The sequence below is a fragment of the Callospermophilus lateralis genome, chromosome 11 (genome assembly GCF_048772815.1).
Source record: "Callospermophilus lateralis isolate mCalLat2 chromosome 11, mCalLat2.hap1, whole genome shotgun sequence".
Taxonomy (NCBI): Eukaryota; Metazoa; Chordata; class Mammalia; order Rodentia; family Sciuridae; genus Callospermophilus; species Callospermophilus lateralis.
Window position 1 is genome coordinate 92,199,374 of NC_135315.1, and position 15,690 is coordinate 92,215,063.

General features: G+C 33.0%; 1 protein-coding gene across 1 annotated transcript in view; it reads left to right on the forward strand.

Moving 5' to 3' along the window:
* Nucleotides 1–14,820, forward strand: part of LOC143409991 (A-kinase anchor protein 9-like) — a 37,169-nt gene extending 22,349 nt beyond the window's left edge. Inside the window, 7 exon segments of the mRNA XM_076870659.2 lie at nt 7,928–8,027; nt 9,175–9,291; nt 10,023–10,379; nt 11,977–12,180; nt 13,231–13,371; nt 13,848–13,951; nt 14,718–14,820. Of these exon segments, the coding sequence (XP_076726774.2) occupies nt 7,928–8,027; nt 9,175–9,291; nt 10,023–10,379; nt 11,977–12,180; nt 13,231–13,371; nt 13,848–13,951; nt 14,718–14,724 (1,030 nt within the window). The 3' untranslated portion in view covers nt 14,725–14,820.
* Nucleotides 14,821–15,690: the final 870 nt, after the last annotated feature.

Genomic DNA, 15,690 nt, shown 5'->3' on the forward strand with positions numbered 1-15,690 from the left:
TGATGTAGAATATGTGATGTAATCATATATGTACCTGGGATAATAATATCTGATTCATTCTACTATCCTTTCTTCCCTCATAACCCTCCCCTCCCCTCATTGCCCTTTGTCTAATCCAAAATATGTTTATTCTTCCCTACCCCCCCCAACCCATTGTGAATTAGTATCTGCATATCAGACAAAATATTCAGTCTTTGGTTCTTTGGGATTGGCTTATTTAGCTTAGCATGATATTCTCCAGGTCCATCCATTTGCCACCAAATGCCATAATTTCATTCTTCTTTAAGGCTGAGTAATACTCCATTGGGAAGATATATATCACACTTTCTTTATCCATTCATCTGTTGAAGGACACCTGGGTTGGTTCCGTAGTTTAACTATTGTGAATTTAGCTGCTATAAACATGATGTGGCTGCATCACTGTATTATGCTGATTTAAAGCCCTTTGAGTATAAACCTAGGAGTGGGATAACTGGGTCAAATGGTGGTTCCATTCCACGTTTTCTTAGGAATCTCCATGCTGCTTTCTATAGTAGTTGCATCAATTTGCAGTCCCACCAGCAATGTATGAGTGTACCTTTACCCCCACATGCTTGCCAACATTTATTGTTGCATATTTTTTCTTTTTCTTTTTTTGTGGTGCTTAGTATTGAACTAGGGCCTTGGTCATGTGAGGCAAGCAGTCTACCAAGTGAGCTATGTCCCTAGGCCTGTTGCTCGTATTCTTGATAGTTGCCATTCTAACTGGAGTGAGATAGAATCTCATTGTAGTTTTGATTTGCATTTCTCTAATTGCTAGAGATGTTGAATGTATTTTCACATATTTGTTGATCGATTTTATGTCTTGTGAAGTGTCTGTTCAGTTCCTTAGCCCATTTATTGATTGGTTTGTTTTTCTGGTGTTTTTATTGTTTTTTAATTTTTTTTTAGTTGTTGATGAATCTTTATTTTTTAAATTTATTTATATGTGGTGCTGAGAATCAAACCCTAGGTCCCTCACACATGCCAGGCAAGCACTCTACCACTGAGCCACAACCCCAGCCCCTGGTGTTAAGTTTCTTGAGATTTTTATATATCCTGGGGATTAATGCTCTGAGGTGTATATGTGGTAAACGTTTTCTCCCATTCGGTAGGCACTCTTCATGTTATTGATTGTTTGATGTGAAGAACCATTTTAGTTTGAATCTTTTTATTGATTCTTGCTTATAGTTCTTGTGCTCTAGAAATCTTGTTAAGGAGGTCAGTTCCTAAGCTGAGATGGTAGAGTTTGGACCTACTTTTTCTTCTGTTAAATGCATGGTCTCTGTTCTAGTGCCTAAATCCTTGATCCACTTTGAATTGAGTTTTGTGCAAGATTAGAGATAGAGGTTTAATTTCATTTTGCTTCATGTGGATTTTCAGTTTTCCCAGCACCATTTGTTGAATAGGCTATCTTTTCTCCAGTGAGTATTTTTGTCACCTTTGTCTAGTATGAGATAACTGTATTTATATGGGTTTGTCTCTATGTCTTCTATTCTGTATCATTGGTCTATGTGTCTGTTTTGGTGCCAGTGTCATCCCATTGTTTTTTCTTGTTGCTGTTATGGCTCTGTAGTATAATTTAATTTCTGGTATTATGATGCCTCTTGCTTCACTTTTCTTCCTAAGGATTGCTTTGGCTATTCTGGGTCTCTTTTTTCCAAATGAATTTCATGATTGCTTTTTCTAGTTTTACAAAGAATGTCATTGGAATTTTAATAGGAATTGCATTAAATCTATATAATGCTTTTGGTAGTATGGCCATTTTGACAATGTTAATTCTGCCTATCCAAGAACATGGGAGATATTTCCATCTTCTAAGGTCTTCAATTTTTTTCTTTAGTTTTCTGTAGTTTTCACTGTAGAGGTCTTTCACCTCTTTTGTTAGATTGATTCCAAATATTCTATTTTATTTTTTGACGCTGTTGTGAATGGGGTAGTTTTCTTAATTTCTTTTTCAGTGGCTTTATCACTGATATATAGGAATGCATTTGATGTATCGTTGTTAATTTTATATCCTGCTACTTTGCTGAATTTCACTCATTAATTCTAGAAGTTTTCTGGTGGATTTTTTAGGTCTTCTAAATATAGAATCATATTGTCGGCAAATAGTAATAATTTGAGTTCTTTTTCTATTCGTATACCTTTAATTTCTTTCTTCTGTCTACTTGCCCTGACTAGTTTCCAGGATTATATCGAATAAAAGTGGTAAAAAAAAAAAAGGGTATTCTTGTCTTACTACAGTTCGTAGATGGAATGCCTTCAGTTTTTCTCCATTTAGAATGATTTTGGTCTTGGGTTTAGCATGTATAGCTTTTTCAGTGTTGAGATTTGTTTCTACTATCCCTAGTTTTTCTAGTGTTTTAAACATTAAAGGGTGCTTTATTTTGTCAAATGCTTTTTGTGCTCCAATTGAAATGATCATATGATTCTTCTTGAAGTCTATTGATGTGATGAATTACATTTATTTATTTCTGTATGTTGAACCAACCTTGAATCCCACTTGAATATGATGCACTATTGTTTTAGTCAGCTTTTTTATTTCTGTTACTAAAAGATCTGACCAGAACAATTTTAAGAGAGGAAAAGGACTCATGGTGTTATTTGAGGGCTCATGGTGTTTAGACGTCTTAGTCCATAGAAGGCCAGCTCCATCCCTTGGGCTTTGAGGTACGGCAGAACATCTGGAAGAAGAGTGTGACAGAGGGAAGGAGTTCACATAGTGATCAGGAAACAGAGACAGCGACTTCACTCTCCAGATACAAAATATATACCCCATATAGAGACTCCACTCTCCAGATAAAAAAATGTGTACTCCATAGCCATCCCCCCAATTCCCATCTCCTCCAGCCATACCCTGCCACTTCATTTAATTCCTATCGGGGATTAATTCACTGATTAGGTTAGTCATTTCTCTTCTGAATCTTCTTGCATTGTCTTATGTGAACTTTTGGGGGATACTTCACAACCAAACCATAACAACTATATTTTTAATGTTTTTATATGTGAGTTGCCAGAATTGTATACAGAAGTTTTGCATCTATGTTCATTAGGGATATTGGTCTGAAGTTATCTTTCCTTGATGTGTCTTTGTCTGATTTTGATATCAGGTGATACTAGCTTCATAGAATGAGTTTGGAAGAGTTCCCTCCTTTTCTGTTTCATGAAATAGTTTGAGGCTTATTGGTATTAATTCATCAAAGGTCTTGTAGTACTGGGTAAGAATCTGTTTCGTCCTGGGCGTTACTTAAATGGTTGGCTTTTGATGACTTCTTCTATTTTATTGCTTGAAATTGATCTGTTTAAATTGTGTATGTCCTCCTAATTCCATTTGGGTAGCTCATTTGTCTCTAGAAATTTGTTGATGTCTTTAAATTTTTCATTTTTATTGGAGTATAAATTTTCAAAATAGCTTCTGATTCTCTACTGTATTTCAACACTATCTGTTGTAATATTTTTTGTGATTATGAATTTTAGTGATTTGAGTTTTCTGTCTTCATTAGCATGATTGAGTTTATCAATTTTATTTATTTTTTCAAAGACACAACTTTTTGTTTTGTTAATTTTTTAATTGTTCCGATTATTTCAATTTCATTTATTTCAGCTCTGATTTTAATTATTCTGTCTTCTACTGCTTTTGGTGTTGATTTGTTTTTATTTTTCTAGGGCTTTGAGATCTTATGTTAGGTCATTTACTCATTGACTTTCCATTCTTTTAATGAATATAGCTTAATAGTGTCCCAGAGATTTTGACAAGTTGTATCAGTTCTCATTTATCTCTGGTAAGTATTTTAAAAATTTCATCCCTGACTTCTTCTCATATCCATTGGTTAGTCAATAGCATATTATTTAGTCTCTAGGTGTTGGAGTTTTTATTTTTTATTGTATCAATGATTTCTAATTTCATTCCATTATGATCTGATAGAATGCAGGGTATAATCTCTTTTGTTATTTCATAATTGTTGCTTTGTGGCATATTTTAGAGAAGAGTCTGTGTGCTGCTGAGAAGAACATGTATTCGTTGATGGATATAATACTCTTTATATGTCTGTTAAGTATAAATTATTGATTATATTATTAAGTTCTATAGTTTTTTTGTTTAGTTTTTGTTTGATGATCTATCCAGTAGTGCGAAAGGTTTGTTAAAGTCACTCAGTATTATTGTATTATGGTCTATTTAATTCTTGAAATTGAATTATGTTTGATATATGTAGATGCTCCATTGTTTGGGGCATAAATATTTAACGTATTATGTCTTGTTGATGTATAATTCCCTTAAGCAGTATGAAATGTCTTCTTTGTCCCTTCTGATTAACTTTTGGCTTGAAGTACATTTTATCTGACATGGGGATAGAAACCCCTGTTTGTTTACTCAGTCCATGTGAGTGATATGTTTTTTCCTGTCCTTTCATTTTCACTCTGTGGATGTCTTTGCTTATGAGGTGAGTCTCTTGGAGACAACAGATTTTTGGGTTTTGTTTTTTTAATCCAATCTGCCAATCTATGTCTTTTGGGTTTATTAGTTTAGACCATTAACATTATTTTTGAGATATGATTTGTGTTCCCAGTCATTTTAGGTTATATCTACTTTTTACTTTGAATTAATTTCTCCTTTGATTGATTATTCCTTTTGTATGGCTCCTCCCTTTGTTGATTTTGACTTTTTTTTCCATCTTCATGGAATATTTTGTTGATAATGTTTTATAGCACAGATTTTCTAGTTCTTTTAACTTTTGTTTATTATGGAAGGTTTTTATTTCATCTTTAAATCTGAAGTTTTATTTTGTTAGATATAAAATTCTTGGTTGGCATCCATCTTCTTCAGAACTAGGTATATATTATTCCAGGACCTCCTAGCTTTGAGGGTCTGGGTTGAAAAATCACGTGAGATCCTAATTAGTTTCCCTCTATATATAATCTGATATTTTTTCTCTCATAGCCTTTAAAATTCAATCCTTATTTTCTATATTTGACCTTTTTTTTATGATGTGTCTTGATGTGGGTCTGTTGTGATCTTGTACATTTGAGGTCCTCTTGTATTTGATTTTCCATTTCATTCTTCAGATTTTGGAAATTTTTTCATATTATTTCATTGAAAAACTGGGCATTCCTTTGGTTTATATCTCTATGCCTTCACCTATTCCAATAAATCTTAATTTGGTCTTTTCTTGTTATTTCATCATTCTTGGAAGTTCTGTTCATGGTTTCTTACAATCTTCCCTGTGTAGTCAACTTTATTTTCAAAATTATATATTTTGTCTTCATTGCCTGAGGTTCTATCTTCCAAATGGTCTAGTCTATTGATAATAATTTCCATTGAATTTTTAATTGGTTTATTGATTGTTTCATTTTGAGGATTTCTGGGGTGGTTGTTGTTGTTGTTGTCATTTTCTGAGAATCTCTGCCTCTGCAATGATCTTTCACCTCCTCAAATTTATCTCTGATTTTATTCCCTATATCATTCTTTATGTACCAGGTCAGTCTAATATGTACTTTCTAAATTCCTTTTCTACATTTCTTTTACTGTGTTGTCTATGGGTTTAATTATTGGATCATCTTGGTTTGTTTGGGCCACTTTGTTCCATTGTTTTCTCATGTTGTTCTTATGTCTGTCTTTCTAGCAGTGTGGATTTCAAGCAGTACAGTGTCTACCCTGTAGATTCATAGTGTCCCTGAAGATTTCTAGTACCTCGCCTTTAAGGAAGACACAAATAATAACTGCACCAAATACAAACAATATACAGCCTTAAACCAAATAGCTCCTATTAAGGCATCCACAGTTTTGTTCCATTAAACTGAAATGATGTGTTCAATTATTGTCTACAATATAAACAGTAAGTTTGCAAAAAAGTTTACAGTTTCCATTTGTGGACAAAGAGAGAACAAAAGTCATGTAGGGTGTGATGTTTATGAGGAAGGATCAGAAAAGATAGAAGTTAAAAAATTATAGGAAGAATGAAGGGAGGACTTAATAGAGGTTGGGTGTTAGCAAGAGAAAAGTGAGAAAGAGAATACAAGGAAACAGGAAATATATATAGGAAATATATATAATTTTTTCAAAGAAAATAGTAAACAACAAAACTGTAATGTACTATTCCGATATCCCAGTCCTCAATAAAATGATTCATGAAAAATACTTGTTTTTAAAAATGGTAGACATGTAAGAGAAGAAAAAAAAAGGAATCTGGATGAAAAATTGAACACTTTTTTCCATTGCAGTTCAAGTTTCTCAGCTTCTCTTCTGAGCAGTTAGGTATGTTGTCTGGAATTTGATGCTAGCTCTACCCTCAGGGTAGTTAGGGTTGCTAGGGTGAGAGTGTTAGTCCTGGAAGCGGAACTACTAGAGCCAAGGTGTAGGCTTAGCTACGTTCCAATCTCTTCACTGCGTGCCTATTGGTCTGAAGATTTTAAGTCATCACACCTCCAAGGCTCAGCAATTGTCTGTCCACTTTGGAAGACCATACCTCGGGAATCTCCTTTAGGTTCTACACATGTGATGTAGGAATCTGTTCTTAGCCCACTACTTTGCCTGCAGACCCCATGAACCCTGGTCGTCATTTGGTCTCCAAACTTGATCTCTTCCTTTGCCTGTCCTTTCAAATTCACAGTCAGGCACTTCTCTTCCAGCCAGTACTGCAAGCAGCTGATTGGATGGGGAGGCTAAAGCCAGGTGGGTTTCCTTGATCAGTATTCTCCTGTGTAAATGTCCCTCCATGCTTGATTTTCTCCTGGTCACTTTGGAACACTCTCTATCACACAGCATGGGTTTGCCTTGCACATTTTTGGGGCCAGACTTCGATCTGCCAATAATTGACTCACCTAGCTGCAGGCCCCCCAGCCACTGCTTCACAAGGGTTCTTTCTGCTTTCCTCCATGCATGCCGCCAAGAAAGCTGGTGGCTTCCCTCCTGTACACAGATGCTGTGCAGCACAGCTTACTGTTTTTTTTTTTTTGTTGTTGTTGTTGTTTGTTTGTTGTTTTTTGAGCAGTATCTCTGAGCTCTTAAGCTCTCCATACCGCAAAACACCTCTGTTTTCCTAGGAATGGGGGATCCTTTATTGCTTTACTACATTCACATAGGGATTATTCTGGTTTGTACTTCCAGCTATTTTACAGCTCTGGAGCTGGGGATCTTTCCCCCTTATTTTATTATACAAGATCTCTTGAGTCCATGATCTGTTTTGAGTATCCAGTATTAAATTCCAGTTAAGTCCTTCCTAGTTCTGGACCATTCACCCATCTTGTTGAAAAAAGTGACCGTTTTGCTTTTCTTGGTTCACTCCACAGATCTGTCAGGGACGCAAATACTTTATTCAGCCATCTTCCTGCATTTCCAACCCCCCTTTTTTTTGAAAGAGAGTCTCATAAATTGCTAAGGCTCATCCTGAATTTTTGATCCTCCTGCCTCAACCTCCCAAATTTCTGGAGTTGCAAGCACACACCACTGTACCTGGCTCTTTTAATATATTTAATCCAATATAATCTATTCTATATTATTATATGTTTTGTGTCTGTGTAATTTAGATATCCATGTAATATGAATAATATGTATTATATATCTTAGGTATATAAGTAGTGTGTAGTATCAGTGTATATAGTATGTTATATTATGTACACTGTTGCTATATAAGCATATCTAAGATGTTATTTTTAAAAAACTTATTAAAAATGGTTTTTTACATAATAAACTTTTTATCATACATTTATACTGAAATTCATTAAATGACATAATATTCATTGTTACTTTTAAATGGAAAACTTAGTTAAAAATATTTTAAGTTACAATACTTGTAACCTTGGGGAACTATCATTTTTGTCTCCCCACTGCCTCAGTACACATTATGCATGGTAAAAACTTTTGATAAAACACACAACACTAATTTTTTTATACTTTTTTATTTATATTTAGCTTCTCTGTTGATTCAGTGGTAATTAAAGAATCTGATGTACAGAAATCAGTAGTACATCCTGGAAGTTGTCTAAAAAAGAATATTGATCATGCAATAGAGGTATGTTATTTTTAATCTTCATTTTTAAACAGTTATGTACACTGATACTTTTTCTTACTATCAATTTTACGTCTTGAGGTTTGTAATTATGCAGTAAATATTTGGCTAAGATTAAGCATAAATCATGAGGATAATACCTTATGTAAAAGATCCAGAATGTCTATAGAAATATTTTTCATAGCATAGGAAAAACACAGAGAAAGTTAAATTTGAGAATTTTCCTCCCCTGTTACAGTTTAAATTTTTTCTTTGTAACATTTCTTTATGAACTGTGTAACAAATCAGCTTCAGTACCATGGCCAACATAGTCTTTTCTTCCCCTTATGGATGCAGAGGGTATCTTCAGAATGGTGTATAGGATTCCCTAAAATCCAAGGTGCTAGGGCTGGAGTAATGGATCAGGCCATCTTCCAACAGAAGTAATGATAGAAAAACACTTTTTTTACTGTGCTTGCCACTGAACCACTCTCTGCTTGTCCTCAACATTGTATTATTCAAAACTTTTTTCAAACCCCCAACTGCATCTTCATCTTCACTAAATAATTCTAAATTCTAGTAAAAATTAAAATCACTGACTATTGCCCATTCTCATTCTGGATATTAAGAAGAGATATGAGCCACACTCATCCCTTATTAAATGTCTGTTGGATGAAATTCAAATAATTGGTAAATAAACAAATACTTTCATGTTGACAGTATATCTACATTTCTAAAAGAAGATTTATTTTTTTAATTGATAAAAAAAAATTGTATGTGGAAAATTGTGTTCTTTTAATAAATACCAAGAAGAAAATTTGCTCATGATTTCATTATCAAACATAGCCACTTGTTAACATGTTACTTAAAATAAATATACATTTATACATAAGTCTTATTAATTATATTTAAGTATCCTTAACCCACCCTAGAATTTATGCTAATAATTACAGATATGTAAATATATTTCTCTCTTTGCATCTTTAAGTTTATAGTAAGTGTAATTATTTCGTAGGATTATTAGATTAAATGTTTTTAGTTAAAAGATAACTGAAATTTATTTTTATTTGAAAGTGTCCAAAAATAGTGATATTTTTGGAATATTGACTACATCCTTAAAATTAATGGTATAAAATCAGTGTAAATTGTCATATTTCACCCTTCAATTTAGTTTTCTAAGGAATGTGGAATGAAACAAGAAACAAATATGGTTAAATTTTTGGAAAAACAATACCAAAAAAGATTAGAAGAAGAAATAGCTAAGCTAAGTTTATAGTTTATCTGCAAGGTTTTCTTGGTTTATAGATTTTCTTGATCTTTGAACTGTCAAAAAAAGCATGGATTTTATTGATGGTATGTACTTTGTTTTTATTTGTAAGTTTCATATATAGTCCATCAAACAGTTGTGTAACAGCATCAACTATAATTGCTGCTTCATAGAATGTTTTGCGGTGCTTTTCATTGAAAAGAACATTTTTTCTTGATATAGAATAGTACTTACAATTTTACAGAATGCCACAAGTTTTTATATATGTGTTACATTGTAAATAGTTACCTTGTGAAGGAGTTTGGCATTCTAAAAATGAGGCAAAAGTTATGAAGAGAAAAAGTAGTTGTATTACCCTAATAAATTATTGTAATGTTAGATAATAACTATAGATACTGATGGAGGATTGTCACAGAACATTATCACTCATGGCCAAGTGAATTTTCTTGGAAGGAAGAAATATAAAGACTTTTATTTTTTTTTATTTTTGTACTGAGCATTTATTGATGTTATAGTTAGAAAAGTTTTGCTTGTTTTATTTTAAAAGGCAGGCAGTAAAACACTTTGATGTTAAATTTATTGAAAAATAGCCTATCTCTGTATCACTTTATCAGAGGATTTATTTTTGTTTTTAAAACTATGAGGCCAGGCTTTTTTCTAATTCATATAATTTTGAGTAATTACCCACTTTTTAAATCCAGCTGGTATTTATAAATCTAATCCTTTTTTGTTTGTTTGATTGATTTCTTTAGGTCATTGTGTCAATGAGCGTTGCATTTGCTCAACAAACTGAACTATCTAGACTATCAAAGGGAAAAGAAAATACTATGTCATCAAAACAAGCACTTACTTTCTGCCAGCAAAATGAAAAACATTATTTTAATGAAATGAAATTATCTCAGGATCAAATTGATCTTCAGTCCTCTGATGCATTGGACATGAAATTTAAAGAAGAATTTAAGCCACTTAGTAAAAAGTTAGGAGAAGATGGAGAAGTTCTATTACCAAACAGTGATCATCTTGATGATATAATAGAATCAGAGGTCCACCAACTAACTATTTCAGAAGAAATGTTCTCCAAAGACAAAACATTTATAGTTAGCGAATCTGTAAGTATGCTTCTTTGAATATAAAAAAGAAAAACTTATAATAATATCTTCAGTTTAAAACAGTAGCAATAATGCTGATTAATAGAGAATGAAAGTATGAAGTCCAGTCTTGACTTTAATGTATTTTATTAATTATAAGGTATTTGATTAAGTGAAACAATATTGGTGTGAAGTATAAAATAAGTCAGGTCATAGTATTCTTGGTTGTCTTATGGACATAATACATGTTAAGTTCTCATTGTAAATTATACCTGTGTTAATTTTATTTAAACTAATTGAAGATTAATTATATTATAACTAGGTAATACCTGTGGCCAAATGATTTGCTCAATTAAAATGTAAGAACATAAAAGGAAATTGCTACGAATTCAAGAAGACAATTCAAAGTATCTTATTATCTATATACTAATTCTTTTTTCTTGTTAGTTGAGGATCTGTTACCCCAACGAATTGCAGCCTTTATCAGAAAACAATAAATTCTACTTCTTTTAAAATTATCTGAATTTCAAATTTATTTTATGTGTTCACAATAGATGTATCTTGTTCAGAGGTGTATTCAAATAAAACTGTCAGCTTTTTATGTAATGCAAGGGATTGAAGTATTCATAGAACCTATTGACTTGTCATGAGTGTGAGAAACTCATAAATGTAAAGCATTTATTTCCAAATAAAATTTATTATAATTTTTCTTTGAATAAGCAGTTTTCTATAATACGGTGATGACCAATGAATAAAAATTAAATAGACAAAATTCCTTATATTTTGTGAACTTAATTTTTAAAAATATTTTTCTAGTTGTATATGGACATAATACCTTTATTTTATTTGTTTATTTTTATGTGGTTCCCAGGATTGAACCAGTGCCTCATGCATGCTAGGCAAGCGCTCTACTACTGAGGCACAACCCTGGCCCTATAAACTTTGCATGTGTGTGTGTATATTTGTTGTTGTTGTTTATATTATTTCCCCATTATAAAATATCAAGAGATATAAAGGAGTTATAACTTCATTAAGAGAAGGGGCTGGAGATGTAGCTTGGTGGTAGAGCACTTGCCCAGCATGTGTGAGGCCCTGGGATAAATCTCTAGTATGGGCGGAAAAAAAAGTGGATGGGGTGGGGGTTAGAGGGGGTGGATAAAGAATCTTGAGTATTTTGTTTTTCTCTGTTAGAATTAGATTTTAGCTAAACTATCTTGTAAGTAGCTGTTTCCTTTTGGAAAATAACATATATGGTGGTAATAAATTAACTTCATGTTGTTTTGGAATTATAAATAAGAAAAATACTTTTTTAAAAAAAGTGATTTATGGGCTGGGGTTGTGGCTCAGTGGTAGAGTGCTTGCCTTGCATGGGTGAGGCACTAGGTTCGATCCTCAGCACCACATAAAATAAATGAAAAAAGGTATTATGTTCATCTACAACTAAAAAATAATTTTTTAAAAAAGTGATTTATGCTTTTGTTTAATAATAAAACTAAAACTCAGATGCTTTATGTTGTTAATAGAATTGTTTTCATATTCAGTTAAAGTATCAATGCTGACTAATTGCCACAAAATATGTTATGATTGAGTTTTTTGCTTGTGTTTTTTCCTATCAAAGATTCATGGTAAGATGTTGACATCAAGCATGGATGCTTCCAGACAAATGATGTCAAACGAAGAACAGTTAGAAGATATGAGGCAAGAACTTGTACAACAGTATGAAGAACATCAACAGGCCACAGAACTGTTGAGGCAGGCACACATGAGACACATGGAGCAGCTACAAGAAGAGATTAAGAGACTTAATAGACAGTTAGCCCAGGTATGGAACTTTAGAGTCTCTTTTCTCCTCAATTGAAATAATGGTATTTTTTATGTGGCTTTTTTTTTAAGTCAAAATTATTTTTCCTAGATACAAATAAATTACAAATACTTAACATCAGGAAGTTCCTGGGATCAACTTTAGACCTTGTTAGGCACACCTAACTCAACTGATATAATGTGCATTTTCATTTTATTTAACTGCCTTTCAGGCACTGGAAATGTGACTACAATATAAATTTAAAAATTCTATTGACCATACAAAGCTAAAGCACTTTGAGAGTTTTGGAAATATTATACTGAGGTACTTGAATATACAGTTGCTGTCATTCACTTTTTCAATGTTCATTTATAGTTCTGTGAGTCTACCAATTACCATCTCCAAGGTTTATCTTTATCTATCTTTAATCCATCTTTTTAATCATGAATGGAAATCTTCTGAAGTAATCTGTTTCTAGAACTCTCTCCAAGGACACATCTCTTGTTGATTAGAGAAATTCAAATTTATATTACATTCTTTTCTAAATTTAAATATCTCATGGTATTTGGGAGCTATATTCTTATCAACTGCTATATAAAATATACTCACAAAATTATTGCAGAAAAGCAAGAAATATTTACATGAAAATTCTTATGAAAACAAATTTATTGAATTTAATTTTGAAAACTAAAACGTGTATTTTTTAAATATAAAATAATAGGGAAATTGATATTTGAGAATAAAATATATCATTTGAAAAATCAGTTTTGCTTTTCTTCATTGCATTTTGTGAATTTATTCTTCTAAAATTTCAATGCAAAAATTGACAGAGAAAATATTACTCGAACTATACAAATTCCTGAATATTTAAGTTTAAATAACTTTTTTTCTAAAGTTGCAAATTTTGCATTGAACTTCATATGTGCCTTTTAATCCCTAATAATGAAATATGAATCATAAGGTAGAACCAAGGTCTCTTGGTCCCAAGGGGTTAAAAGAAATCTGCTTGATGTTTCTGCTTTTTACCTCTATCGCAATCAATATTCTTCCATGACTTCTTTTTTTATTTAGAGATCCTCATTAAATAACGAAAACCTGGTTTCAGAAAGAGAAAGGGTGCTTTTAGAGGAGTTGGAAGCACTAAAGAAGCTGTCTTTAGCTGGAAGAGAGAAGCTGTGTTGTGAGATGCGCAGCAGCAGTACACAAACACAGGTAGTATTGACTTTGGTGCATTTAGGAACAGTAGATCAACAATGCAGTAGGATTTGTTTGTCTTTATTGTTGGTAGGTGACGTATTTTTATAGTTACTGAGCTTAACATATTGGTGATCACTTAGATGTAAGGTAGGTGGAGTCAAAATGTCTTGCTTTCTGTTTAAGATAATTTTAATCTGGTATTGCTGTAGGAGAAACTGTTGTTCTACCAAGGAGCAACCTTTATTGACAACCCTTATTGCTACACTATATAGAGTATATTAGTTTGAAGCCATTAAAACATTTTTGATCTCTACACTTGAATGTTTTATTCTTTTCTTGATACTGCAGATCTCTTGATAAATTGTAGTTAAATATTATTTCAAGCACTTTCTGGTTCACATCATACCAGTACAGAAGAATGATATGCTGTTTTTAAGATGACAGGTTTTCTTTCTGTCTTGTCCTCTCTGCCGTTGCACAAACTTAAACAGAATGAAAATGAAAACCAAAGGGAAATTGAGGAACAGACATTGAAAGAAAAGGAAATGGACAGAAAACCTGAAGATGTACCTCCTGATAGTCTGTCCAGTGAAAGGTATACAAAATGTGTATTTTTTCAGTGCAAAGTCAATTAAAATGGTTGTTCAAATGTAGTAAACTTTATTCATCATGATTTTTATCTTGTACATGTGTATTTTCTTAAAATGTCAATCAGTTATTAACTTGCATAGCCTCAAAGAAACTTTTTAAACCAGAAAATTAAGTATTTTATGATCCTCTTTTGAGTAGTTACTGATTCACCGGCCAAGGGCAGATTACATGATAAGGAGTCTAAATTTAGGAGAGAGTCATATGTGCCCAGCCATTCCTGCTGGAGGTAAATTATTTGAATTGGCAGCAATTTTCTGGGGAATGCAATAAACAGGGTCAACTTCCTGAGAGCTCTGATGTTCTTACTGCAGCTGTGAGAGTTGGGGCCACTCTGCCCTCTTCCTTAACCAAGGTCTCAACCCCCTCGATTGAGGCAGGCCACGGAGGAGTATGGTTCTCTATTTATTTGTCTAAGTCTTGTAGTCCTGATGTATCCAGTGCAGAAACCCCTCCCTTACCCATAGGAATTCATGTGTTTTGACTTTTCAGTTGCAGCAGGAAGTCAAAGACTCGAGTGCATCACACGCTGAGCTCAGTGAACAAATCAAATCATTTGAGAAGTTCCAGAAAGATTTACTTGTAGCTCTTAATCACAAAGATGATACTATTAATGTAAGTTTATACTCCAAATACATGTTTCATCTCATGAATTCTCCTGAAATCTTCTGAATTAAAATCGAGAGTCTTCCAACCTTTTGCTTCTTTTCTAGGCTTTGACTAATTATATCACACAGTTGAATCGGTTACAGTGTGAATCTGAATCTGAGGATCAAAATAGAGAAGATGAGTCAGTTGAATTAACCAACGGAGAGGTAGCAGGTAAGATCAGTCTCAGGGAGGTTGAATCCTTTTTTTTGCTTTCCTGTCTTTAATTAAGTATTTATACAGATGCCACATTTCAGCTGGCTGATTTTCTTCTTAAGCTTCAGGGTTGTAGACACATATCACTGGATCTATAGATATGTCTATTGCATTGGCAGAGGTGGGTTGCTGGGGTATAATGTAGCAATAGGCGTGTGAAGAACACTGACTTTTTCTATCCCATTGAAAACTAGTAAGTACACTGCAGCTACAATAGTCACATCCTATACAATACTTAGAGTATTGAACATTGTACAGAGGTAGTTGGAACCATAAACTAAGGCTGTGAGAACAGAGGCTAGAGACTATCAGAAAGCTAGAGAGATGGAGTGTAACAGTGTTTACTGATGAGGAAAATATTTCCAGATGTTTTTTCCCAAGTTGGATATTGCTTACATAGCAAGTATTTCAAACCACACCTGGTAGTAGATTCAGGGAGAAAATAGAGGATTGAATCTTTCTAAATAAGACACTTACTTGCCCAAGTGAAGATAGATCTGAGAGAGAAGAAAAGCTTTTATCTTACAAGAATAGCATAGATAACATTTTAGTTGTGCAAACTAGAAATTCACCTTTTTTTGTTTTGTTTTTAAGACAGACACAGTACTTTTATTTATTTTTATGCTGAGGATCAAACTCAGTGCCTCACACATGCTAGGTGAGCACTCTACCATTGAGCCACAATCCCAGCCTGAAATTCACCTCTCTCTTTTTTTTTTTAAATCTAAGCTTGCAATTCTCTTAAAAGTCATTAGTCCAATCAGTTTAGTTATTTAATTGATTTTTTTTCTTCTGGTGTTTGAACACAATCATTATTTAGTT